The following is a 25,004-nucleotide window of genomic DNA, read 5'->3' as shown; positions in this document are numbered from 1 at the left end:
TGAACAAAATATCCTGTGGAAGGGTTCGCCTTTTTTTTTTTTTTTTTTAATCAAAGTGGCTTCTGAGAATCCCCTTGGTTGTGAGTGGTGCCCATATTGAGATTGCATATATTAGCACATGCTGTTAGCTCCTTAAATAAGAGCAGATGTGGTGTTTTAACAGCAACACTTGATCCACTTATCACTACATTTCTCAGCCCTTAACCACCAGACTCACGCAGGCGTGTCTGCGCGACGGAGAAACCCCTCAGTCGCAGTGTAACTTGTAGCTGCCGGTTAGTAAATTGACGAGAGTTGTGGTCGTCGTGGAGATGACTCCCAACAGATACCCCCTGTTTGAGGAGCCATGTTTTGTTGTTCCATCTTGCACTGCAGACACAGACAAATGTTCTCTTGGATGCTGTGCTCAAGGTTTTGGGCCATCACAGATGAGAGTTTAGCTATAGGGATGCCCTCTTCACACTCAACCACACACATACACACAAGGAAGCACTGATTGAATCTGAATGACAAAGGACTGTTTGCTTGTTTTTAAAGTGCAGATATCTACATATAAATTCACAGAACACCATTATCTGCCCTTCATGGCATTTGAAGCTCCCAAAAAATTCCCTGATACCAGACAGCTGTGGTTGAAACCTACTCATCAACGACCAAACAGAGTCAAGATTCCACAGTTCCCCTGGTAACCAAGTGAAGTTCAAGCCAGCTCATTCTGCAGATGAGAGCTAGCTGTGCAACACTCAATAAAGACCCAATTTTAATCATTTCTTCCAGTTAGGTCCATTCAAAGGAACTCAAAAATACAACTCCAAAAAAAAAAAAAAAAAAAAGACCCATTCACATGTTGACCTCAAATTTGGCTTTCAAATGTCACCCTTTGCCACCCACCCTTAAGGAGCATTCTTCCAAGTTCCATTGGAGCATGAAAAAAAACAAACATAAAACCTTTACACATCATAAAAGACAATAAGTCAATAACTACAACTTGTTTTAAGTAAGGGCAAATCTGTTTGGAGGATGAAAGGGCAAAAGTCTCATATGTATAATTTATGCACCTTTTTGTTCTACATTGTGACTAGAAGCAAATAAATAACATACCAGTACAAAACAAGATTGGTTTACCTTGTGCAATGCTCAAAAATATGTATGATTAACAAGGCCAACTCCTCTTTGAGTGAGGCCTGTGATGTGTTTTACACAAATTTGCCTGAAAAAAAAAAAGTCATCTCTCAAAGTGGTGAAGATTAAGGGGGGAAAAAAACATCAAAAAAGGTTGTGTCCATTAACAAGGTTGAGCAGAATGAGAAGTTGAGATGCTCTGGGCACAGTCTTGTTTTGACAGATGAATCCGATCCTTTGGGATGTCAAGGAAAGTCCTTGGAAAAAGAGAGCTGCCGACAAGAAGTTCTTCTTTCTTGGGTTTGGGACGGGAATGGACTGACAACAGGAACACTTAGAAGGTTCCTCATAGGTCAAAAACATTCGTTGGGTGACCACTGCGAGAGAATTTCGTGCAACTCCATAGCATATAACAGTAGAGAAAATGGCAAATGAGGTTTTCAGGTTTGAAGGAACGGTCATCTTTGAATGGGAAAGAAGCACAAGTGTATGGTTAAGTATGAAACAGAGGTGGACTACGCAACTGGGAAAAGAAGACTTGGATTAAGGGTGGTTTGTAGCCTCTATCACGACGAGTCTGGAGATGCACCGAGACATCAGCGGTTGGGCTGTACAGTCTGGGGACGTATTGTAGTGTTGAGCAGAGAGAGAGAGAGAGAGAGTGTGTGTAGGGGAACTCTAGTGGTCCTCCTGGCACATGGGCAAATTGACGAAGGTGAAGACATTGTATTCGATCATGATGGAGAAGCAGAGGAAGACGGCATACAGCAAGAGCACGTACACGCCCAACTTCATATCCAGTTTCCACTTGTTTACATGGATGCCAAGAATCTGCAAAGAGAAGGGAAGGAGACAAAAGGTCCACGTGATTTGCACATCGTACATCTTTTGCTTTGCCAAGAGCGATCAGAGGATGCGTTTTCTGACTAAAACGGACACAGGATCCGAGAAAACGTACAAATACGTCTCCCAAAGTTCAGGCTGACTGGCCACATTTCCCATATCAGTACAGACTACACAGACAAAGACCGTATTCTGAATCTGCATACATTTAAAGTGATTTCCTTTAATTAATTCTTTTTTTTTTAATAAACTAAATGCGTTACTTATTTCTGAATACAATGTTTATTCATTTTCATTTCCATTTAATATTCATGAGGTTTTTTTTCGACATGAAGAGCAAGCTGTTCCACATATTTATCTGCTCTGAAGTTTTACTGCATGCCCTAGAGCTGAAAAAGCAGCTACTGCTCTTGGCTCTGAAAACAAAGACACTGAGCCGTCGTAACGCGCGCGAAATAAAAATGGATGACAATGGCAGGAGGTCGAGACTGCTTTGATTCACTTGAGATATTATGGCACAGTAGCTGTCAACATTTGACGATCTTTCTTAGATGACATGTGAGTGTGGGTTTCAGAGGTCACTTCTTGTCTGTATTACTTAAAGTTACGGATCCCTTTAAGATTCAGTGCGCAGTACTCACAGTAAGAGCCACCGACCCAAGCAGCAGCACCACTGAATACACCAGCCCTCGGCTGTTAATCATGACCTGTCAGGATAGGGATAAGGTAAACAGTCACGTATCTACATGACTTGAACACAACCATCACATAATTATTGATACTTATTGATGTACATAAGGCATGCTGGTTTCCATAAGCAATCAGATGAGATATTAGAAAGGATGAGGGTACAGATTGCTCTAATAAAAGGTGGCTCTAAGCTAATGTAAAGCATCGGTCACGATTATAGCCAGCTGCTTACATGGCAATGTTCAACAGCAGTGTAAAAAGCGTAACTTTTTTTTGGTAGAGCATTGAAAAAGAAATAACTGTGTGCTTTTACCTCTGAGCCATAGTCAATGGCAATCGTCTGTAGAGCCCATGGGAGTCCCAGCCCCACCAGGATGTCAAACACATTGCTGCCGATCGTGTTAGAAACTGCCATGTCCCCAAGACCTGGAAACAGAGAAGACTGTTCAAAAAACGACCTGCTTCAGCAAACTAAAGCCTGTTCCAGACAACCTATTTCAAGTTGCTGGAAAACATTCACTTGGTCAGGTTCTCTCGACACAAGGTCAAATTCCAGAGACGTAAATAGCACGACAACCATACCTTGTCGCGCCACAATAAGGCTGGCGATGCAGTCTGGGACGCTGGTGCCCGCTGCCAGGAAAGTGATGCCCATAATGACATCAGGAATGCCAAGTGTGTACCCGATAATGGTCACCTAGAGTAAAGAGTGCAATTAAGGAGAGAGGAAGAAAAACAGGGAATTACAAGTATTTTTATCATCTTTCATTTAGAGAGAATACAATGAGAGACACACAGGGGTAACAAGTAAGAGTGTGGAGGAGAGAAAAACTGACTCGGATGAACCAGCCTTACCATCCACACCATGAAGTAGGAGAAGACAGCAATCCAGACAGTGGAGAGAAGGAAGGAGAGCATGAAGTATTTCTCCCAGCGGGGCTTGGCACAGTTGGGAATGGTGAAGAAGAGAAGTAGCAACAGGGGCCAGGAAATCAGCCATTTGATCTTATTCAACACACCTCCTGCACCACAAGACAGGGGGGATAAGAGTGATCAAACAGCCCTTACGTTACAGACTACAGGTGGTATTACAAATGCATTTGAAAAAGGCTTCATTTATTGGAAATCAATCACTGCATGTACAACTGTACTGAATCAAATGTGTCTACATCACTGCTCACTACTATATATATATTTTTTATACTACTATACTATATTACATTTATTGCATTTTATTTATTTATTTATTCTTCTATTTTATCTATACTTCTTCACCTGTCTTTCCTCTTTTCCGCTGCTGTTAACACCCAAATTTCCCCATCTGGGGATTAATAGTGTTACCTTATAGAATTTCTGTAAACAATTCTGAAATTGCAAGAAAAGTCTAAGCTTTATGAATATACCTGTCCCCATCGACACCCCCTCCCTCACCCCACCCCCACCCTTTCAAAACCTCTCGCCCTCTCACGTGGTATGACGAAAGGCGAGTTTATCTCTCCATCCTCCTCTTCGCTGGGCTTGTCCTCTGGCACATTCCCATTCTCAATGTCAGGTTTCCCATCCACCACAGCTGTCTCCACCCCATTGGCTCCCTGAACCAGCTTCTGACGCTATAGAACAGTTACATCACGGCCAAAAACCACAGAGAAAACCCTGAGACATGCAGAGTATGAGGCTTGTTACAACATACAGAATATATGAAAATACCTTGAAGTCAGTCCCTGCGTTATTGACGCATTCATTCGAAAAGAATCCCAAGACAAACCAAAACAAAAAACAGTTGTCTTTCAAACTTTTTTTGCCTTAGTTTTAAATTTACAGAAAGTCTCAGATTTCAAAGTCTACATTTGTGGGGGCTTTTTTTATTATTATTATTATTTTTATGCTAAAATACTAATCTTACAGCAGAACAGTTTCACAGCATTGCTGACCCTCTACCATATCTGACAGTAGGGAGGACGCTGTTTTTATTTAAAGCTGGGTTTGGCACTTGGTAAACAGCTCTGCTCCAGATCTGAACTGCCAAAGAGCAATCATTTTGTTTCGTTTACTCCACGAGACATTTTCCCAAAGGGATTGCAGTTTTTCTAAGGAGGTTTTGGTGAATTTCAGTAGAAGTAGCTTATGTTGCTCTACGAGTATAATGCCAAATGTACAGTCACCCTTTTACCTCTGTGATTATGAGGCGACTGGCCATACGTAGACGAGTCTTGGGTCCAAAATGGTTAGTGACCATGACACGAAGGCTTGCCTCTGGGAAACGGTAGTTTGGAGGACTGGCATTGATGATCTCATCCACCATGACCACTGATCCTCGGCTATATGCCTTGCTGGGCTTGACTGACAGAGAGAGAAGGTGTTAGACACATGTGCATACATACAACACTGATGTATGTACAAAAAAAATTATCCAAAAACCTTACAAAATAAAATGCATTTTTAGAACGTGCCACTTAATTCAGTAATCTGAACTGACTCTTGATTAACGCTTTCACATTCATCTCACTGAACGACAAATGCATAACAGATCATCTTTTTTTCTCCGTACTGTTTAAAAGCCAGTGTGTCTGAGGAAGCAGCCATCAGGCTACACAACAAAGGACAATACAAAGCAACAAGCGAGAGTAGGTTTAGTAAGGCTAAGCAGACAGGCGGCTCAGAGTGAGAAGAAAAATTCAAGACCGCACAGATATTGATTTAAGAAGCTTGTTTTTCTCAAAAAAAAAAGGAAAAAAAAAGTTTCCCCTGAAACCGAGAGGGGAGAAGGCAACAATGATGCAAGAAAGAGCAGACAGAAAAGGGTAGCAAGAGGTAAAGGAGAGTAAAGCAGAGAGATGCAGTAGAGGAGGCAGAAGAAAGGGAGTGAGAGACAAGGAGTTGGAAGGAGGAGACACAGGGGGGTTACCTCTTGGCCAGAACTTGACAGAACCAGCAAAGACATGAGAAAAATGCAGAGGGCTCAGGCGCTGGAACTACCCTTTCTCCCCATGGGTCAGAGAGACATCACCCTCAGCTCTCCCACTCCAAGCTTCTTTGGTTCTCAGATATGCTCATTACGGTCTTACACGTTTCTTTTAAAATATAAATACTGCGTCGTTTCTATAAAAAACCATTCCGTTAAATATTCTATTCGTTGTTCTTGTTCTTAGTCACATACTGCTGAATTGTTAAATTCAAAACGAGAGGGAAAAAAAAAAAAAATCTCTTCATTGTCATTCAATGCGCCCTGCGTCCCTTTTGCTTTAATTTGCTAGAAAGGCTAAGACGGTAGCGGCTAGCATCATAGTTGGGATATTATTAGCGTGATTGGAGACACAGCCTGTCTGTTTAGCCTTACCTGGCTCTAGCAATGGTAATGTTGGGTCATCCAAAACACTGTCAAAACATTCATTACCATCCTCCAACTCATTGCCACTTGTCGCGTTACCATTGGCAACGTTCTTGTCCTGTTTCCTTGTAAAGAATTTCTGCATGCTCGTGTTAAATCTGTGAGGAGAAACATGAAAGGTTCTCAAAACTACAAGTGCATCAATGTAAGTTTCTGGAACTGAGTGACCTAACTCCAGGTATCCTGATACCCAATACGTTGTTGGTCAGCCCAATGATGTTGTTGCAGCCTAACATTCATAAACAGCTCAGTAAATATTGGTGATTTTTATTTTAAAAATAAGGACATCATAGCACAAGCGCTTTTAACCGTCATTTTGTCTGCTCCTTGACTGATTTTCCACATTTCACAATCTCAGCAGATATTTGCACTGTACAGTAGTTTAGTTTTCCAGACCTTTATGATATAACCTTTTGATTTCAGCTCATGCCTCAACCCATAGTCAGTTCACTGAAATGTCATATCATTCATTACATTCAGCATAGCTCCAAGTTAAATATTTAACCACAAATATTCACACAGCACCTCTACATAAACATCAGTTCAATATTCATAACTCATTCTAAACATTCCTATTATGTCAGTCCAGTGTGTACTCTACCAGCACACTCTGGCTGAGTGCATGAGCTCCCTCTGCTGGTAAGGAACTGAACAGCGTACTTACTTCATTATCAGTATGTATCCCATATACATGACCACCAACACTAGACTCTCCCACCTAAGACACAGAATTAGTCAGTCAGACTCACTCCAACTAGCATTGATCCTGTGAACAATACAGACCAAAGAACACCAAGGAAAATATAGCCAACTTACCAAACAATCTTTTCATCATAGATGAACTGAAAACAGGAGGCAAAATTAGAACATGAGCAATACTACCACAGCGGGTTTGAATGTTTAATAACAGAGATGGTTTATTTAGAGCTGTATATTTGATTTCCCCCTACCGGGGATTTTATCAGAAACATTACAAACATTTAATAATGAATCCGGTTTCAAAACACAATTGGTAAGAAAAGAGGAGGACATAACTATTTAAAGAGCATCTCGCAGTGAAGTTAAATATAAAGCTCTATTGTTTGTTCTTTGATGATACCACTTGTGAAAGATTCGTGAGATGGGGATTGCAATAAGACCGTTTGTAACGGAAGCCTAAACCATTAATGGTATGTAAGGGATGATGCATGACACTGTTAGTCATGGCTCCTCATTGAAAATCACTGTGTCAGAACAGATTTCTAGTGGGATAAAACGGCTCATTTCAGTGTGCTGAGCATGGAATTACTATAACATGAAACTGCAGGGGTTTTTTTTTTTTCTGAAAACACGCAGACAGCGGCTAGTGTGCCCCTGTGGCCGATGACAGTCTAAGACATGCTTCAATAACCCCACTTCAGTTTGCCGATACTGGGGCTGCATCTGTTTGTTTCTTTTATGTGGGACTCACCACAATCAACGCCACCACAGACATAATGTAGTAGAAAGAATCTCTGAAAACAGCCCACCAGGTCAACAATACCACCTGAAAAGAGGAAAAACCAGTATTCACTTCTTTTTTTAAAAAAAAAAAAAAAAAATCAGTTTCTAAACCATTTCGCATATAATTATCTATTAAAAAAAAAAAAATCTACAAGATATCTGAAACTGATCTGTACACTTTTGAAACCTGGCAGCGATATTTTTCTAACTTTCAAACTGAACCGGTCTCTAGTGAACGAGCACAGGGCAAGTATTCAAAAGGGTACGCTGTGAATTCGATACACTCGGGAATAAACGAACACACAGATCTGGTAAAAATATGCAAGAGGGCGAGTGAATAGTGTGAAGAATGTGGGCGGTGATGACATTTCCATTCAGCATTATGACCGTTTATCTCGAGCCAAGAGAGGACAGATGGTTGGAAAAATGCCAAAAGTGTTTAATCTCTCAGGCTGTCATGTTTATTTCTTTACAAACTTAACAAGCTTGCCGTGCCGTGCTTCTGACAAAGCATTTATTTAATAAAAGTCAAGCAAAGTAATCTCCCTAACGCTGCACGCTCTCAAATTCAGTCCTCAGAGGAAAGGAGAGTCTGCCAGTCATTCTGTCAGATCACGTTCAATGCCGTGATTACATCTAGTCGTCATACGTCTTTCTTTGTCAGACGCTCCGCCGCGCTGACAGCAATAAATCGAGACTCCCTTCAATGATCGCGCTGAAAAAAAAACATTTACACCTCCAGATTTGTGTTTTTAAATAGAAAAGTATGGGTGAGGGAGACACACACACACACGCACGCGCACACGCACACACACACACACATCACACACACAGATACGCACCTGTCCGGCAAAGATGCCGCAAACTCCTATAATGCAGAGAATGTTAAAGACTGCCGAGCCAACAATGGTTCCTACCCCCACGTCGCCGTGAGTGATGAAGACACCTGTGGATGGAGCCAAATACAGCTAAACAAACCCAATTTGCTTGCACATTGCTATGTATAAGAATGTGCCCACTTCAGTGTTTCTGTGCTGGGGTCTCGGCGTTTGTGTGTTTTTACCAATGACTGAGGCAAAGAGCTCTGGGGCTGAGCTTCCCGCTGCCATGAAGGTGGCTCCAGCAACATCCTCACTCAAATCTAATTTCTGTAAGAGCAACAAAGGAGCCCTCAGACGACACATACAGAGCCCATACAAAAGAAATAGCCTTTTCACTAGGGACCCATTGGGGGATTTCACAATAGGTGGTGAGAGGTTAATACTGCAAGGTCAGTGACTAGAGTTTAAGGTGTGTGTGTGTGGGGGGGGGGGTTAGGACATTAAGTGCTGTGATTCCTACCTCACAGATCTTCTCCAGGGACGTTACAAAAAAGTCATCGCACACAATGGCCAGGGCCAGAAACATATAGAGGGCCTATAGACAGAGAAAAAAAAGAAAAGAAAGAAAAAAAGACAAATTTGCTTTTTGTCCAGTACTTCTATTACACCGTTCAAAATCCCACTCAACCCTGGCAGCAATGAAGAGGAACAGGACACGGTTATGTAAAAGAAGCACTTAAACAACGTCTATTATCAGTTTAATTTTGAAGCAATAGATGGAGAGAGATTGTAAGAGGGGTAATTAGAGACATTGACAGTGTTCGTGCGTGCATGTGTGTGTACATGTGGAGGGCATGACGAACAGAGAAAGACTAAACCAAATTATGATTTTTTTTTTTTTATTTATTTTTTAGGAAAGCCTATTTAAGCTATGGGGTTCAAACAGCTCAGAGAGACAACTGCATGAGAAAACTGCATCATAACTGATAAACAAGCAATGAACTTTCTCTAACTACTATTGATCGGAATCTTGTTCAGTCAACTGCATGCAGTGCATTTTACTGAAAATTTAATAATCAATAGTTTCCCCCCGACTCCGATGACATGAAAAATGACTTCCGTTCGCGGGAAAGCTGAGGCTGTGCATTAATTATAGATCACAATCTTGTGCAGTTCCACTCCTCTCTAAGTGGCAGTTGCATTCACTGACCATAGGGGGCACCGTAAGGCTCTTCAAGTGAAATCATCCAACGGAGTCGGTCGGCACCCGCTTATGAGAGCCCCTGCGCTGAACAAGGCGCAATATGGAATAGACAACACGTGTATTCTCATAACAAGCTGCGCGTGTTAGGACCGAGATGTGGCTGTTTACGTAGGCAGTTTAATCAAACTCAGTTATACGTGAGCGGGTCACGGTAGACCACGGATTAGCCCACTCTCGGCTTTATTGTGTCAGAGGGAAGAGAGACAGGTGTCAGCATCTATACACAGCATTTGAGAGACGAAGTGGTGATGTCAGATTATAATCGGAAACTCGTATATGACGCTAAACAGGTATCATGTGGCCTCCGAAAATAAAAAGAAAAATTTAGATTAAAGTGAAAGTTGAACGAGAAAATGTCTTACTGCGAGTATATGCAGGAGGACTGCACCCTTCTTGCGTTCAGCATTGGTGAAAACATCTTCAGGAAACTCGTGGACAGCTGTAATTAGGACACAAACACACATTCTCATTTAAAACCTGAAGCTGAGATTTAAAACACAAAAATACAACACAAATGAACACACACACACACACACACACACTACAATAAAGCGTTTTTGTGCGTAATTGATTTAAAGCTGTGAAAGACATAACATTTCACTGCCTGTGATCAGATCAGGTAACGAATACACTTCAGAGGTCATATACAAAGCAAATCTTTACAGTGCACCTCTTGTTTGGCCAGTTAAGTCAACTAGAGTAAACAACTGATGAATATTCAATGACGCTGAACACGTTTAGACCGGTTTGATTCTCCGATCACCCTTGTGGCTGACAAGGCTGCCGCGTCTTCCAGCATCCGGTTTCCCGGAAATCTATTCTCTCATGCATGCTGTCAGCAAAGGCACGACTGTCATTTAACTTAGCGCAAGCTGTCCATGACGTGCAACTTGTTAATGTAACCCCTTCTGAATAAGGTCTGACATAAGCTCACCTCTGAGAGGGATGCCACTACACAATGCAAGTGCTTGGAGTACCACTTTGGGCTACACTAATTCTAAGTGTTCCCATGCACACAGTAGATTACGTTAAGCCACTCTAGACATGAACAAATAATCACCCTGAAAGCAAGGGGAATAAACATCGAGAGGTTATACTGGACAGCTGGAGTAACATTAGTTAATGCATGCATACACTATACACATATGCCCAAAAGTGCCATTTCAACATACGTACATGTCATACTAAAAGAGCATTTGAGTCAACTAAAGAGCATTTTACTGACAAAACACAGCCTATTTATTAAGGTCTACATTTAGGTGATGTGTTTTTTTTAATTCGTTCATAAGTCATTGCAGAGCTGGGGATTCTCTCAATAAAAAGCATAAATTAATTGGTGTTGAAGCGAGAAAAAAGCAAAAAAACAAAACAGCACTTGTGTCAGGCGTTGGCCTAGGAGAGACATTGTTATCTAAGACCCTCGTAAAAAGAGTGGAGATTTATTTATGAAAGTTAGTGTTGGGAGCATAAAACGCAGCGGAAGTCTACCCCCCCCCCCTTTCAAAATCTCAGGTATAAATTCAGAGTGTGACAGCTGGGCCCAATGGCTATGGAAACAACAGCCTTAATCTACACCATAAAAACAGGAATCATAGTTTAAACAGAGCTTTACACACACAATAAACAGCGGGGAGAAAAAACCCCACAAATGTTTAGAAAACGAACCTGTAGTCAAAAATGTGCAGGTTAATTATGATATGCCAGCTGCAAGCTATCCAAACTATATGAACTTGTCCTCACATGACGTCCTCCGTTCACCAACTCTGGAAGTCTGTGCAGGTCGATAAATATTTCAATAGCCCCACAGAGCCGTCACTCTGTAGTTAATGGCGTAGTCCGCCAAACGATGTGTTACCAGCAGGCCCCAAAGGATAAAAATAGTTAATGGGCTGGCAATCAGAGAGCACAAGGGACAGAAGACAAGAGGTCCATGTACACCAGGCACGGTGGATAGCCCCTGTGAATAGGCCTGTTTGGTGTCAGTAACAACAGAGGTCAGGCCAGAGTCATTTTTACTAACTGGACCCGCTTTTAGATCCTTCTCAGCTACGGACGCTCGAAAGGACTGCTCCAGTTTGTCACACGAATGTGAAAAGTAAGCAGGCGGCCACTATTTACTTCCAATCGCATTGATTAATGCCCCCCAAAAGGGTCAAGGTGACCTTTCTGCTCCATTACAGCCATAGACGTATGTTTTAATTAGGACCTCATCATACATGCTGTACACACATCCGTTCTGCCGCTACACAGCAACACTTGCACAGGCCGCGAGAGCCGAATACAAATTAAAACATACCTTGAACACACATTACAAAAACACAAACATAATTATAACATATTATAACCCAATTAAAAAGCGAAGAAGGAACAAGTGAGAGCAAGCTGTTGACGATGCCATGGTTGTAACTGGATTTGCGCTCTCCATCTGGACACATGCGCACACATTTACTGGCACCTAAATCCTACACAAATCCCCAATGCCCATGTAACCAGTCTCCACTTCAACGGCACTTTATTGTACAGAACGTAATGTAACCAGAGTAATTCAGACTGAACACTGTTCACTTTCCAAACCCTTGACACCGAAAAGCTTAGCCGTGTTATGTCTACTCTCTCCACCAATCAGCCTTCTACAACAGGCCAGTATACAGAAAAGTGAATTCTGCTACACAGGAATGTCCTTCTTACACCTTCCTGTTAAGACAGAATGTGGCAACTCCACATACACATTCAAGTTAAAAAAAACAAAAAAAAAAACAACCCTCGGTCTTAGGTTACAGCACCGGACACTACACTGGTCGTAGAAGGCTGTAAAACAAAAAGATCAAATTAAGATGCTTTTGGATCAATATCTACCCATCCAGATTTAAAGTTTAAAAAAAGCAGACCACCTTAAAAGTAAATGAACCACCACAATCTATAGCTTTCCTCTTAGTCTTTGGCAGGAGCCCAAAAAGGCCAGCATCGCTATCTACGCGGGCTGATAACTAAGTGGATGAGACATGAGCACAATGCTCTAAATTATGAGCTGGAGACAACAGTATGTCTGCAGAACTCTTCCACTGAATAAAAGATTCTGTTGTCCTACAGTTACAACGAGCTAAAGGCAGGTCAAAAACCATACGTTTTAATACGCATTCACCCAAGAGTGTGTTTCATGTGATTTGGTCAGTTAGGCAGCACATCAGCCCTGACGTCGCATTTAAACTCAATCAACTCCTGCTCTTTGATCCAACACCAGTTCCCACAGTGAATAAAAAGGCACTGTGAAATTCAATCTGACATCCTTATCTGCAGGAGTATAAAAGACATAAAGAGACTGAAATCGTATTGAGACTGAAATCAAGCCACCGTCTTCTTAACTGGAATACCTGTACTAACCAAAGAAAAGCAATTGCCTCTGAGCGACACTGATGCATCTGTGACTTTTGTCCCTTCCTTATTATTTTATTTTATTTCTTTAAGGCGAAGTATGATCAGTAATTCATATGCAGCTGTCTGCAATTGAACTGCGACTAGAAACATTTTTGAAAGAGACTGAAATTGTTTTCAAATCCAAGCCACCGTCTCCTTAACTAGAATACCTGTACTAACCAATAAAGAGCAATTGCCTTTGAGTGACATTGATGCGTCTGGGATTTTTTTTTTTTCCTTTACTATTAATTTTTTTTTTTTTCCCCCAAAGGTGAAGTATGATCAGTAATTCACATGCAGCTTTCTGCAATTAAGCTGTGACTAGACACATTTGGTTGTAATTTACAAACTTTTTGGCCATTTTTGTGAAATCTTTGCCTTAAACAAATCCCCAACACTACCATTCCAAAACCGGTTGAAAGGTGTACACCAATTCATGTGTCCATTCAGATAGAATTCAGCCTCAGCACTGGGAGAGATGCTTTCAAAGCTAAATTACATATCTGACCCATGTGCGAGCTTTTCATTGTTCAAGCATCTTCCGTTAATGTGCTAATATCTTTCTGATCCCCTTACCCTTGACAATACATTATACGATTCAGCTGGACTCAACACTTTGGTCTTTGCATCTTTTCCACACTCTACTGTCTATTGCTCGGGAACGATTCTAGCCTGTGAGGTTTTATTGTTTTCTGTGTGTATCTGGCATTTACTTTTGGAAGACTGAGGCAGGATGGGAGGGGAAAAATTTCCAAATTCTTCTCTACGGAGGCTAAGCTTGACCTTCTAAAAATAAACCCTAGATTCTGTGCTTGGACACCTGACCGCGCTGCTTATGCAGGAAATTACTGGCACCACTTTTGTTCATCTGTCTCCTCTCTGCACCCTCACTCCCTCAATCCCCCGTCCCTCCCTCGCGCCATCCATTTCCTTCTCGCTTCCCACCTCGAATCACCCACTGGAGTGATTCTACAGTCTACACAGCTCCCTGCAACAATACGTAGGGGTTTTGGGAACTATGCTAATTCAAGAACTCTGCCCATCTCGCAGTGACAGGCCTGTGTAGGACCTATATGGGGAACTAGTTGGAAACTTATTTACTTTGGTATATATATGTGGCTTCCAGGGTTTTCAGTAAATAAAATAATCAAAATATGAGTGTCCATAAAAGTCGGGGCTACTAGGCTTCCATGAATAACCCTTTCCCCTTAACGTTACCAGAGTAGCTCAGCCTTTCTCTGCGATGCATTTATAACCATCAGAAACTTCAATTACATCATGTCAATGACAGACACATATGTACACTTACAACTAAACACCTACAGCACTGTTTCTCCTCTGCAGCCTTAGGTCTTTGTCAAGCTCAAAAGTAAACGCATTTAAATAAATTAACCAGGAGTTTGACGATTATGGTTAATTGTGAATGTGGCGTGTTAGATTCGTGCTTGAACAGGCACTGACTCTAGTGGGATGTGCAGAAAGCTCAGCACAAAACACGTTCTGTATTTTCTGAATATATACCTGTAACGTTTACTCATAACCCTAACAAAGACATCAGTCTCCCTTGATCGAAATATGCTTCAAGCTAAACTTTGAGTCAAGACAGTAAAGGAACAATCCAGATTACCCTTCACCATTTTACTATTGCCAAACCTAATTTTGCACTGCCAAAAAGACAATTGTGTAATTAATCTATGAGCTGTTCATCTGTCAAATGTATTCAGCTACATTATGTAACAGACCTACTACACTGACATAAATCTATATGAGAGCAGGGGTCAGCACCTTCCATCTGGAGGGCTACTGTGTTGTGGGTCACAAAAAAAAAACAGACCCATGTCAACTGACCATGGTCCTGATGAGCTGGTAAAGACGAGGTATGTAGCATGTTACGTACTGCAGAAGCACAGCTTTTCAGAAGAAAATATTGATACTTTTGATTAATTTCGCACTCCAGAAATTTCGCCAAAAGATACATGATAGATGATACATGAAGTCCTTGAATTGTCCTGGGGGGGGGGGGGGGGGGGGGGGATGGACAAGTCAAGGACGGTTCAGTCATAGATTATTCCCAGTCAGTCAAAAGCACAATCTGTTCTCTCACTACACCCACTGCACTATGTTCAATTATCATACAACCAGATTTGCTAATTACTAATTACCTTTGGCACCTGCAGAGCCTCCCATACAAAACAAAGTCAAGAGATATGACTCACAAGCACCTGTCATTTTGTCAGAGGAGACCCACTCCACAGGGCGAGGCTGTGTATTTCACCGCTGCGGCTGCCCAGAAAAGCATGTCAACAGAGTAAATTCCACTGCCGTGATATGCCATTTGACACACGGCCCAGACACACACACACACACACACACTCCCTCGTCTCCATCTTCAGACCTTCCTCCTGCCCACATGGTTTGATAAGACTGCACAAGCCTGGCACTCTGGCTCAGAGCATTCTGAGCAGGCATTTAGAAGTGCTCATCATGCCCATTCCATTTCTGACCTATTCGACGGAGAGAGTGCAAGGAGCATATTCTTTGCATGTGCCCATTACTGAAATGATGAGACAGGTCAGTACGTAGACTGCAGCTGTAAGACTAAAGCTGAGCAATAATAGATACATTTACGTTCACTATGAATCTGGTGCTGACCTAATTTTGCACAGGTTGGTAATTTCAGTAAGCCAATGTATTTATTTATTTATTTTTGAGTGCATGAATAATTCTATTCTACACATGTATTTGAGTAAACCAGATCTTGTGTTCACACACATGATTTTGATGAGTGTTTCCTCAACTCAGGTCATGGATTACTGGCTACGCTGCATGTATTCGTTTCTGATACTGATACAGCATTTGACAATCAGCTGATCAAGTGAAGCAGGGTGTATTAATGTATGGCTGAGATCAAAACATGTGAAAGGTTGAGGACACTTGAGGACTAGGTCGAGGACCATCCCTCTGCAGATCTACATGCATCCAAAAACACTAAAACCATTAGTGCATTTTTGTTTGGTTTTCTGTTCATAATTATTACAGTCATTAGATGACACAAGAATGATTTTTAATGATGAGGATGTCTGGTCATCATGGCCCAATCTGAAACAAATGGTGCATTAACATTAGCTCTGTCCATTAATACCCTTTTCTACCACGACATTCTTTTTTTTTTTTTTTTTTTAATTAGAATTACATACACTTTGCACAGGCACCATTTAAGGTTCATTGGAAACTTGGAATACACCATCCTTCAGCATAACAGACACTGAGCAGGACTCTCTAATGCCCATCTGAGCATTAAAGACAATGCCCTGGTAGAAAGCACGTCTGAGCATTAAAGACTATGCCCTGGTAGAGAGCACTGCAGGAGAACCCATATCAAGGTGTATTACTTCAGCTACTTGATTGTGAAATCAGCTGTATAATTGAGTAATGGTCAAGACTAAAGGCCAATAACAGAATGACTTCTTGGCATCATAGAAACACTAGTGAAACTGCAGTAATATTAGATATTTGGGGGGGCGGGGGGGGGGGGGCAGAGGGTTTCTGTTTATGTGCAACCACTACCAACATTCATGTAATTGTTGGTCAAACCATGTCTACAGCAATTACATGAAACATATATGTGTGAAATGTATATTGTGAGTGTGTGTGTGTACACACACACATAAATAAATAACAAAATATATATGAATACATTTTTTTCCAAAGCACAAAAATATTTATGCATGCATGTGTATGCAAGCTTCTAACACACAGACACACATGTTACACAACACCCCCAGATTCAACTCCACTGCTTTGAAGTCTAAAAAATAATGCAGAAGAAGGAAGATAAGACAAAGACTCTGTTTTCCCCCCATTTTCACTACAAATGATACCTCTCGCATGAACTGGGTTACTGATAATATACCACATATGGAGAGGATACACAGAGGAAAGGATAATGTTGAGATTTGTCATACGTTATTTAATCTGAAGATTGTAACAAATACAAATATTCATTGATGAGATAAGCCAATGAAGCCATCGTTTAGAGAAAACAAACAACAGGTTACATAAGACATAACGTTACGAGCTTTGACTAGAAAGAATGGCTATGCTTCAGGGCTATCCTAAGGGCAACTATAAATCGGCGCAGACGTAAATGGGTTTTACGGAGGTGCGTGCCTGAGTTGAATCCCAGAGGTGAGTGTGTGTTATGCACTGAGCACAGCCTTTTTTTCTTTTTTTTCTCCACCCCCCCCCCCTCTGTCATCTAGGCTGTGCCATGCACGCCAGTAACAATGCAAGGTCAGCTTCCATAATGCGCAGCAGCCGTAATCCCTACTTGTGTAATTCCCCCCTTTTAAAAGCTTCCGTCTGCTGTTTTCACAGAGTTGACAGACCTGCGTGCGTTGCCTTGCCAAGCACTCTGAAGGGCTCATCTTCGTCCAGCGCCACACCCAAGAGCTCACATCTGTCCCCAAAAACCTCACAGCACACACACACACACACACACACTCGCTCTCAGAGCAACACCTGCTCAACGAATACAAATGATGGGAGTAATGTGCCCTAACATCCAAGATCTGAACAAAATATAGGATGAGTTCTTTAAAATGTCTGAACATTCTGGATCTGTGGTACCTTGTATGCATCAGGGGACGCAGACTAAATGTATTCAGGACGCACCTGGTACTGGATAGCAACAATATCTGAAAGTCCACCAATAAATAAATAAATAAATAAATAAAAATAAATAAATAAATAAATAAATAAAGGACAGAGAGGAATAATGAAATAAGAATAGAATTTACAAAACCATCTTTAGCAGATTAGCATGGAGGAGTATAAACCCCACTGTAACCAAAATCCCCTGGGATTATGGCATACAAAACACAGAGCCACTCTAAAGCCTCTCTGCTTTATGTTAAATTCCATTCTCTATTAGGGCATAAACATTAATTATACCACTAGAGATGGAACATTCAATACCCAAGGCTTGTCTTTCGGAGCCAGAATGAACTCCCTGTACCTCCCAACAATACTCAGCATCTCAGCCAAAACACAACTTCCATTTATTCAAGAGGGGAAAGCAAGGCTCGATCCAAGCATAAAATTATTGAAGCCAATTAAAATATGCGCTCTGACCTAAAAAAAATTGATTTTCAAAATACAAACAAGGAAATTTATTGGTTGGGAACAACCTCAAAGTGCGCAGGTCAAAAAAGGTGAGGGAAAAACTCAAAAGCAGAGAATATTGAAGGATTTTATGTCTAAACAGTCGAGTCAAAGCCAAAAGCCGGTGTAAATGCCTCATCCAAGTCATTCTGAGGGTCAAATGTATTTAAATGATTTGAAAACAAGTGAAACGCTGTTCAGGACTATTCAACAAAAGGACAAAATTCATTTTAAAATTAGATGATAATTTATCACTGAAGGACATAAGCACACTGCACATAAGTTACCGCAGATGGTATAATTATAACCTACAGACAACCTTTTCTCAATAGCCAGTGTCATCAAAAGACAGAACCATCAACAACTACATCAGTGACTGGGACGGAGACTGAAGATCTGAGAGAAATGGCACAGTAATGAAAATAAATACTACCTTCATCTGTCCAAATGACAACGACGCTCATTTGTTTTTTTTTCCAGCCCGAATAAAAACGCCATTACACTTTAATTGCAAACTCCAGTATTAATCGCATTTCAAATCAATCATGACACCATGTGGGCTGTCAAATCTATGGAAACTACTGGAAAGAAAGGGGGAGGGGGGGACACACACGCAAACAAACGCCGTATATAGAATGACCTGCTTTGTGAATGCAAACAAAGAGCTTACCGAGCACGGTTCATACACATTTTCCTCATTTACAGTCATTAGAGAGCAGAACACTCTGCATTAAAAAGGCAGCTCTTACGTAATCCCACCCATAATTCACTGTACTGCGATAAAAATTCTCACGTTCTATAGACATTCAATCCATTGAAGACTGGCGGAATGTTCTTATGGGCATTTTATGGCTAATTTTGACTGATGTTCCAAAGATGCTGTGCAGTTCAGGTCTTATTCTAGTTATTGGTGAAAAGAGAGAGAGAGAGAGAGAGAGGACTCATTGTTGGATATGCCAATCACAGTGTAGAGCAAAGCAAACAATACCGAAAATATTTGTCGTACTTAATTTAGTCCTTTAATCCTAAATTCGTGGGTGTTTTTTTTTTTTTTTATCCTTAGTAACCAGTTTCCCTGGCCACAAGTTACATTTGGCCTGCGAGAACAAAACCCCATAAATGCGCATTTTTAAAAAAGAAAAAAAAAAAAGGGAAAAAAAGGGATTACTTTTATTACGATGCACCTGCTCCATCACCAGGATGTTCCTGACTCAGCAATAGGCGTGAGGGGAAATGACGTTCAACACTAGGTTGACAACAGCCTCAGATTCCTCTGTTCCTGAAAGAGCAGCTGTCCCTAAAGAGTCAGTCAAAAGCAAGCATGGCATAATTTCAGATTAATCTCTTATTGTCCACATCTCACATGAGGGCAGAACAAAGCAGAAGGAGGGAAAAAAAAAAACAGGAGATGAGAGAGAGAGAGAGAAAGAGAGCTGGGGAAAAGAGTCAAGTCTGCCTGCAGCGAGAAAGATGAGGCAGAGAAGAAAGGAGCAAAGGAAAAAAAAAAAAAAACGATAATCCGTTGAGATTACGTGAAAGACCTCCAGCAAGTAATCTTGTCTACTGGAACTCTTTTCGAGTGAGCCTGCTGCCTTGGAGGAGTTAATAGGAGAATTCTGGAGAGAAAATGCATTTTACAAGAAAAGTAATGAGCCTCTGAGATCTGAGTGCCGTCGTGTCAGGGTTCATGAGACGTTGAAAGTGGCACAACATGAGCTGAAGGAATTTCAACATTATTTAGAAAATATAATAAAATACAGGGAACTGCAAATTTTACTATCAAGATAGTGACCTTCAGATCAAAACATTTTCCATGAGTTTTTTTTTGTTGTTGTTTGGGGTTTTTTTTAAATGGGAATGAAAAAAAGAAAAGTCACTAACAACATTCAGGTTTGCTGACTCAGTAGATAGTACCCATGCAAATCCTAAATGTCAGACAAAGCAAAACAGGAAGTCAGCATGTCAAAGGTCATATGATGGTTACAAGCCTGTCAAGCCTGTACGCTGCAAGCCTTTCTCTACTCCGACGTCCTTTTAAAGATCAGTCAAGCCTCACAGATTGATAACTCAGTGAAACCACACAAATCTCCACAACTTTTTCTACACACACAAAATATATATATTTCCAACTTGTCCATTTTCAAGTCGTCCTAAATGTGGCCTGACAAATCTCACAGATTTTAAACAAGTTAACGCAATTTCAAAGGGATATATTTGCTTATAAGCTGCTGTCCAAAGCAACTTATATTCAGCTACATGAAACTAAAAGCACATGAAATTAAAAGAAGCACAAACTCATTTAGAAAAACCAAGGGCTAAGTCTTAGGCAAACTGGACCAAAGAGAGTCCATTTAAAGAGTATATCTGCTAAACACAGCAAAGTCTTCACTGAAACTTAATCAGGATTAATACCCTCTCTGGTCTATTGCCCCTAAATTGTCAGAGGGCACATCAAACTTCTCCCTTAAACTTCTCTACTTAGTCTCCTTTGGACAGAAATTTGAGTTGAAAGAAGGCCTGACAAGAACTTTAGTCCTTAAATCTCAAAGCTCTAAGCGGCAATTTAATATGAAGCTTTGAGCTCTCACATTTCTCTTCTGGTGATTACTGGCAAAACAGTCACTATCTTCAGTAGAGTAACAAATGACCTCGGTATAGCACTCACATTACCTTTCAAAGAGGGTCCCCCCCCCCCCTTCACCTTGCACCAGACGACTTGCGTTGAAAGGTGGAGCAGGAGACCATGCGCACAGAAACGTAAATCTGTTACACATCACTGAAGCAGGAAAAGAAACACGTCGGAATGTATTTGGCTAAAGCCACGTGAGCGAAAACTCGTCAGGTCTTACCTGGCTCAGTGCAGTTTTTCTCCGCCGTTTCATTTTCAGGCACCGAGGCCATCAACCTTCGGCCCCAGTGGTCATCCATGTCCACCCCTCCCTCCGCAATCATGCCATGTCCTGTCCAAAAAGAGACGGTCTTTGTTAGAATAATAAATTTGTTAGTTGGGCATAAAACAAAGCTGCCTTCTAATCCTTACAGTTTGTGTTAAGCAAAAAATAAATAAATTTCCACCATTCGGAAGCTACTTAAGAGATTTTGATGAACATGGAAACCAGAATTACAGGCACGCTTAACCAATATTGAATTATTGGTTTTGCCCCCCAGCATTAGAGGATTAAAAACTCTACAAATGAGTTTAATGCTCAATCCACTCTAAACCGTTTTGACTTAAGCATTGTTAATAACTGATGATGAAATTGTGACACACAAAGTGTTTCATTTCAGATGGATGGCCGGAAACCATGACGTGCATTTGGCCAATGCTAGAACAGCATGTCAGGCGCCACTAAAAAGTAGGCTTCTACCTACCATAGGAGTAACTATAAACAGAAATAATTTGCAATTGTTGAATCAGTACAAACCACTATGTAATTCTGTGATGTAGTAAGACTACTGAAACAGACAAGAACTAAAGTATTTCAATCATTACCTCGCTTAAGAAATTGTGCTTTTTCCAGTTACAAACTATTAGATTAGTTCGTTTGAAAACTCATTAGCAACTAATCATATCTGAAGCTCTTTACACAGAAAAATGTAATGAGGATACTATATGAAGAGACACACACTGGAAAAGTGAATGAACAATATTAAGCCATCCAATTATCTAAAGCAGCGATGACTCATCCTGCTGTCCAATCACAGGTGAGAAAAATAACTCTGGGATAACAATCAGTGACCCTTCCCATGTCAAGACCCATCCTGTTCAATCACGTCACCAGTCATCCCTCCCTTACGTCAAGACATCCCCCCCAATCACCCTCTCTTACCCCACCTCACGCTAACAGCTGTTGGGTACATGGCCCACTTGCCAGGCCCCTTCCACTGATCCAGCAGTATTCCGGCCCTTGCCCTTCCACACACACACCTGTTCTGTGTGATTTCACTCTTTGTCCTTCACCTGACGATCACTCAGATACAAGCTACCAGAGGGACAAAAAGGTAGTTTGGAAATAATTTATTCCCTGTCATCAAATAAAAAGAAATGATGGTGGTTACATTGATTGAAAAGTGGAGGACCAGATGGCAGGTTAGTTCACGCTCCACTTTTTCTTTGATCTCTTTTTTCTGTCATTAGGGCTGTGCTAAGGAAAAGTGGCGGGCTTCATCAACGGCACTGACATTGACACACGAGGGTCTTTCATCATGCCGTTGTCGTGATTAAACGAAGGGGAGCAGGCCCATTATAAAAGTCTGCCTTGACTCTACACTTCCTCTTTTGAGATAAGAGATTTATCCTTCTCTGTATGATATCATTCTGTAATAATCTTTTAAGCTTCTTGTTGTTTTTAATGTAATTAATGGAACTCTGGTGCGTCTCTCCTTTGCGCATGCCGCTGTTTATAATGCTGGGCAAACACTGAGGGATTATATAGATATCATTGGTATCAGAACTATGTTGATAACAGCAGCAAAAGGGGTTAAAACTGTTGTGCAGAGGGGTCAAAAGCAATGTTAAGTGCAAAATCGTATATAGAGAGCAGGCTTTCTGCATTGAGCAAACATACAATGGCATAATATGCATGGGAATCACAAAGGTTGTTTTGGTGTAACTACGTTTAAATTTTATTTAAACCAACATTTACGCAGAAACAGTGGGAGACAGGTAGCCGCTTCTCACAATTACAGTATACACCAGAGCCCAAAAGAAAAGCCTGACAGCATCTTCTGTCAGATTACACCATTTTGCTGGCTACTAGTGTGTGTGTGCATCTATTGGAAGGATCATCACGCAAATGTAGCATTACTAACGCTGTCCCCGAATAAAGCAAAGATAATACAAGTAGACATACTTGATGACTTGCTGTCAAAAGCCACTCATTCTAGGAAGTCAGGCAACAGGATGCGACTCCACACGTCAGTGCTCACACATGCCACTCTCTGCTTTTTTGATGTGTGTATTGGGGGGGGGCATATCTACAGCGGTTTAACATCTTAAACATCACGCATGGTAAGCCGCCCGCTTTGTTTTACCATACTGGTCAAGCCCTTTAGTAGATGGTGTGACATATCGCACTGTCAAAAACGCAGTACATTGTAGTAGCTTACGGAGTCGATAGGGCTTATTGTGTCACGCAACGCAGGACCATGAACGTGCTGCATCAGAGCAAAAACTCCGGAGCATAAAAATCTGTGTGTAATGTTGCGTGACGACTCGACAGAGACCCGATAATGCTACTATCGCCGTGACTGCCTCTGGAGCCAGGGAATCCTATTCCTCGCTCCATTCGTGCCTGACAGAAACGCTCTTCTGACAGAATGACAGCTGTGCCTAAAACGCTATTGGAATAATTATGTTAACACGGATGCAAGGAGCATCAGAACTTGAGCGTATTGCAGGCTGTATGTACATACATTAAAAACGTGTTTCTCGTCACAACAAAACGTGTGAGTTACCCAGTGTGTAGTACACTGCGGCATACAGACAGACGCATAGTCGACCAATACGCGGAGGAAAAACACTCTGCGCTGACCTATATCTCACGAGTCAAGGCCATCTAACAAGCACAGGTGCATCAGTTTGTCCTCGGCGTGTCACAACAATTTGCGAGAAAATAATTTATATATTTTATTGACACCTAATCACAGTGTGTCGGTAGACAAACATTTCAAAAATAAGAACGAGAATTTACACATAATAAAACTGAGAATTCATTCTCACTTTTTTTTTTTTAAAAAAAAATTACGATTCTATCCATCCAAACAACAGTGCGAGAGATTTTCTGGAGACGGTTAAATTATGTATTACGCCTGGAGCGTCTGAGTGGATGTCCTTGAGATATGTTTGTGATGGTCTTTAAACTGAATTTGATTTCTCACTGACAATGACTTGATCATGCAGGTTACAATGCAGATTTATTAGTTGTTCCGCTCCGCTCAACCAGCTAGACTTTTCGCAGCATATCCCTTCGGCTCCGACTCACCTGCCTTCGTCAGGAGTGCTGACATGCACCATGCCACGAAGAGGACACTGCAGATGAAGCATACTTGTACGAAAAGCATCTCTCGCCTCTTGCGAACTTTGAAAATCTTCGCAATTACAGATTTTTTGGAGACGCTCATGTTCCCGTCCTGGTCCATTTTCGCCACGGGCTACAACGATGACTTATGCGCCCCTCGCTTGCGGCGGAGGACTGGGAGGAACCGATGGAACTGCCCGTGTTCGCAGCTTCTGCTAGATCAGACTTGAAACGCGGTCCTCATTTCAAGTGGCCGGGGCGCAGATGCGATGTAGTGAGGCGAATAGTTTGCATGTGCCGCCCAGACGCGGTTCAGCTGCTGGGCTCTGAAACCAGTGACAGTCAAAATTCCGCGCCTGTAAAACAGGCAACGATGAGGCGAGTAATTCCGACGTTTCAATCAATTCAGCATTTCTCCCCCAAATCCAGCGTTTTCCTCTTACAATTTCCTCAGCCGCACTTCCATGTCGTTGGAAATGAAAATGCATGAACGACTGTTCCTCTGTCCCGAAAACCTGCCAGGTCCAACTAGTAGGGCACCTATTGGTAAATTGCAGTTACTTCGTTTTGAGCTTTAGGAATACTGTTCAAAAACGGCTGTTGTACTGTCACTACACGCGCCGGTGTGCGCACGGATGTCCTCCGTTAATTGATACCAAGCTGGTTTCATCAAGGTTAATTGGTCAGCACGAGCTGCAGAGTGTCCTGTGGCATGGACATCCCCCCACGCCCCCTCAGTTCCCTTTGCAAAACATCGGCACTCTGATAAGACGAATTAAACACTCTACGCTCCCAGC

The 25,004-nt window shown here is 41.5% G+C and overlaps 1 protein-coding gene across 1 annotated transcript; it reads right to left on the bottom strand.

Moving 5' to 3' along the window:
- Positions 1 to 1,800: 1,800 nt before the first annotated feature.
- Positions 1,801 to 24,331, bottom strand: slc24a4b (solute carrier family 24 member 4b). Its single transcript, XM_030771627.1, has 17 exons — positions 24,172 to 24,331; positions 21,037 to 21,147; positions 9,973 to 10,049; positions 8,867 to 8,941; positions 8,589 to 8,673; positions 8,368 to 8,471; positions 7,494 to 7,568; positions 6,860 to 6,885; positions 6,708 to 6,761; positions 5,993 to 6,141; positions 4,826 to 4,995; positions 4,124 to 4,265; positions 3,511 to 3,677; positions 3,238 to 3,352; positions 2,969 to 3,081; positions 2,607 to 2,672; positions 1,801 to 1,953 (listed from the first exon to the last, which is right to left on the bottom strand). Exons 1-17 carry the CDS (start codon positions 24,326 to 24,328, stop codon positions 1,801 to 1,803), a joined length of 1,839 nt encoding a protein of 612 aa, XP_030627487.1. The 5' UTR covers positions 24,329 to 24,331.
- Between the last annotated feature and the right edge of the window lie 673 nt (positions 24,332 to 25,004).

The sequence above is a fragment of the Chanos chanos genome, chromosome 4, assembly GCF_902362185.1.
Source record: "Chanos chanos chromosome 4, fChaCha1.1, whole genome shotgun sequence".
Lineage (NCBI taxonomy): Eukaryota > Metazoa > Chordata > Actinopteri > Gonorynchiformes > Chanidae > Chanos > Chanos chanos.
This window is presented reverse-complemented; position numbering and strand designations above follow the sequence as displayed.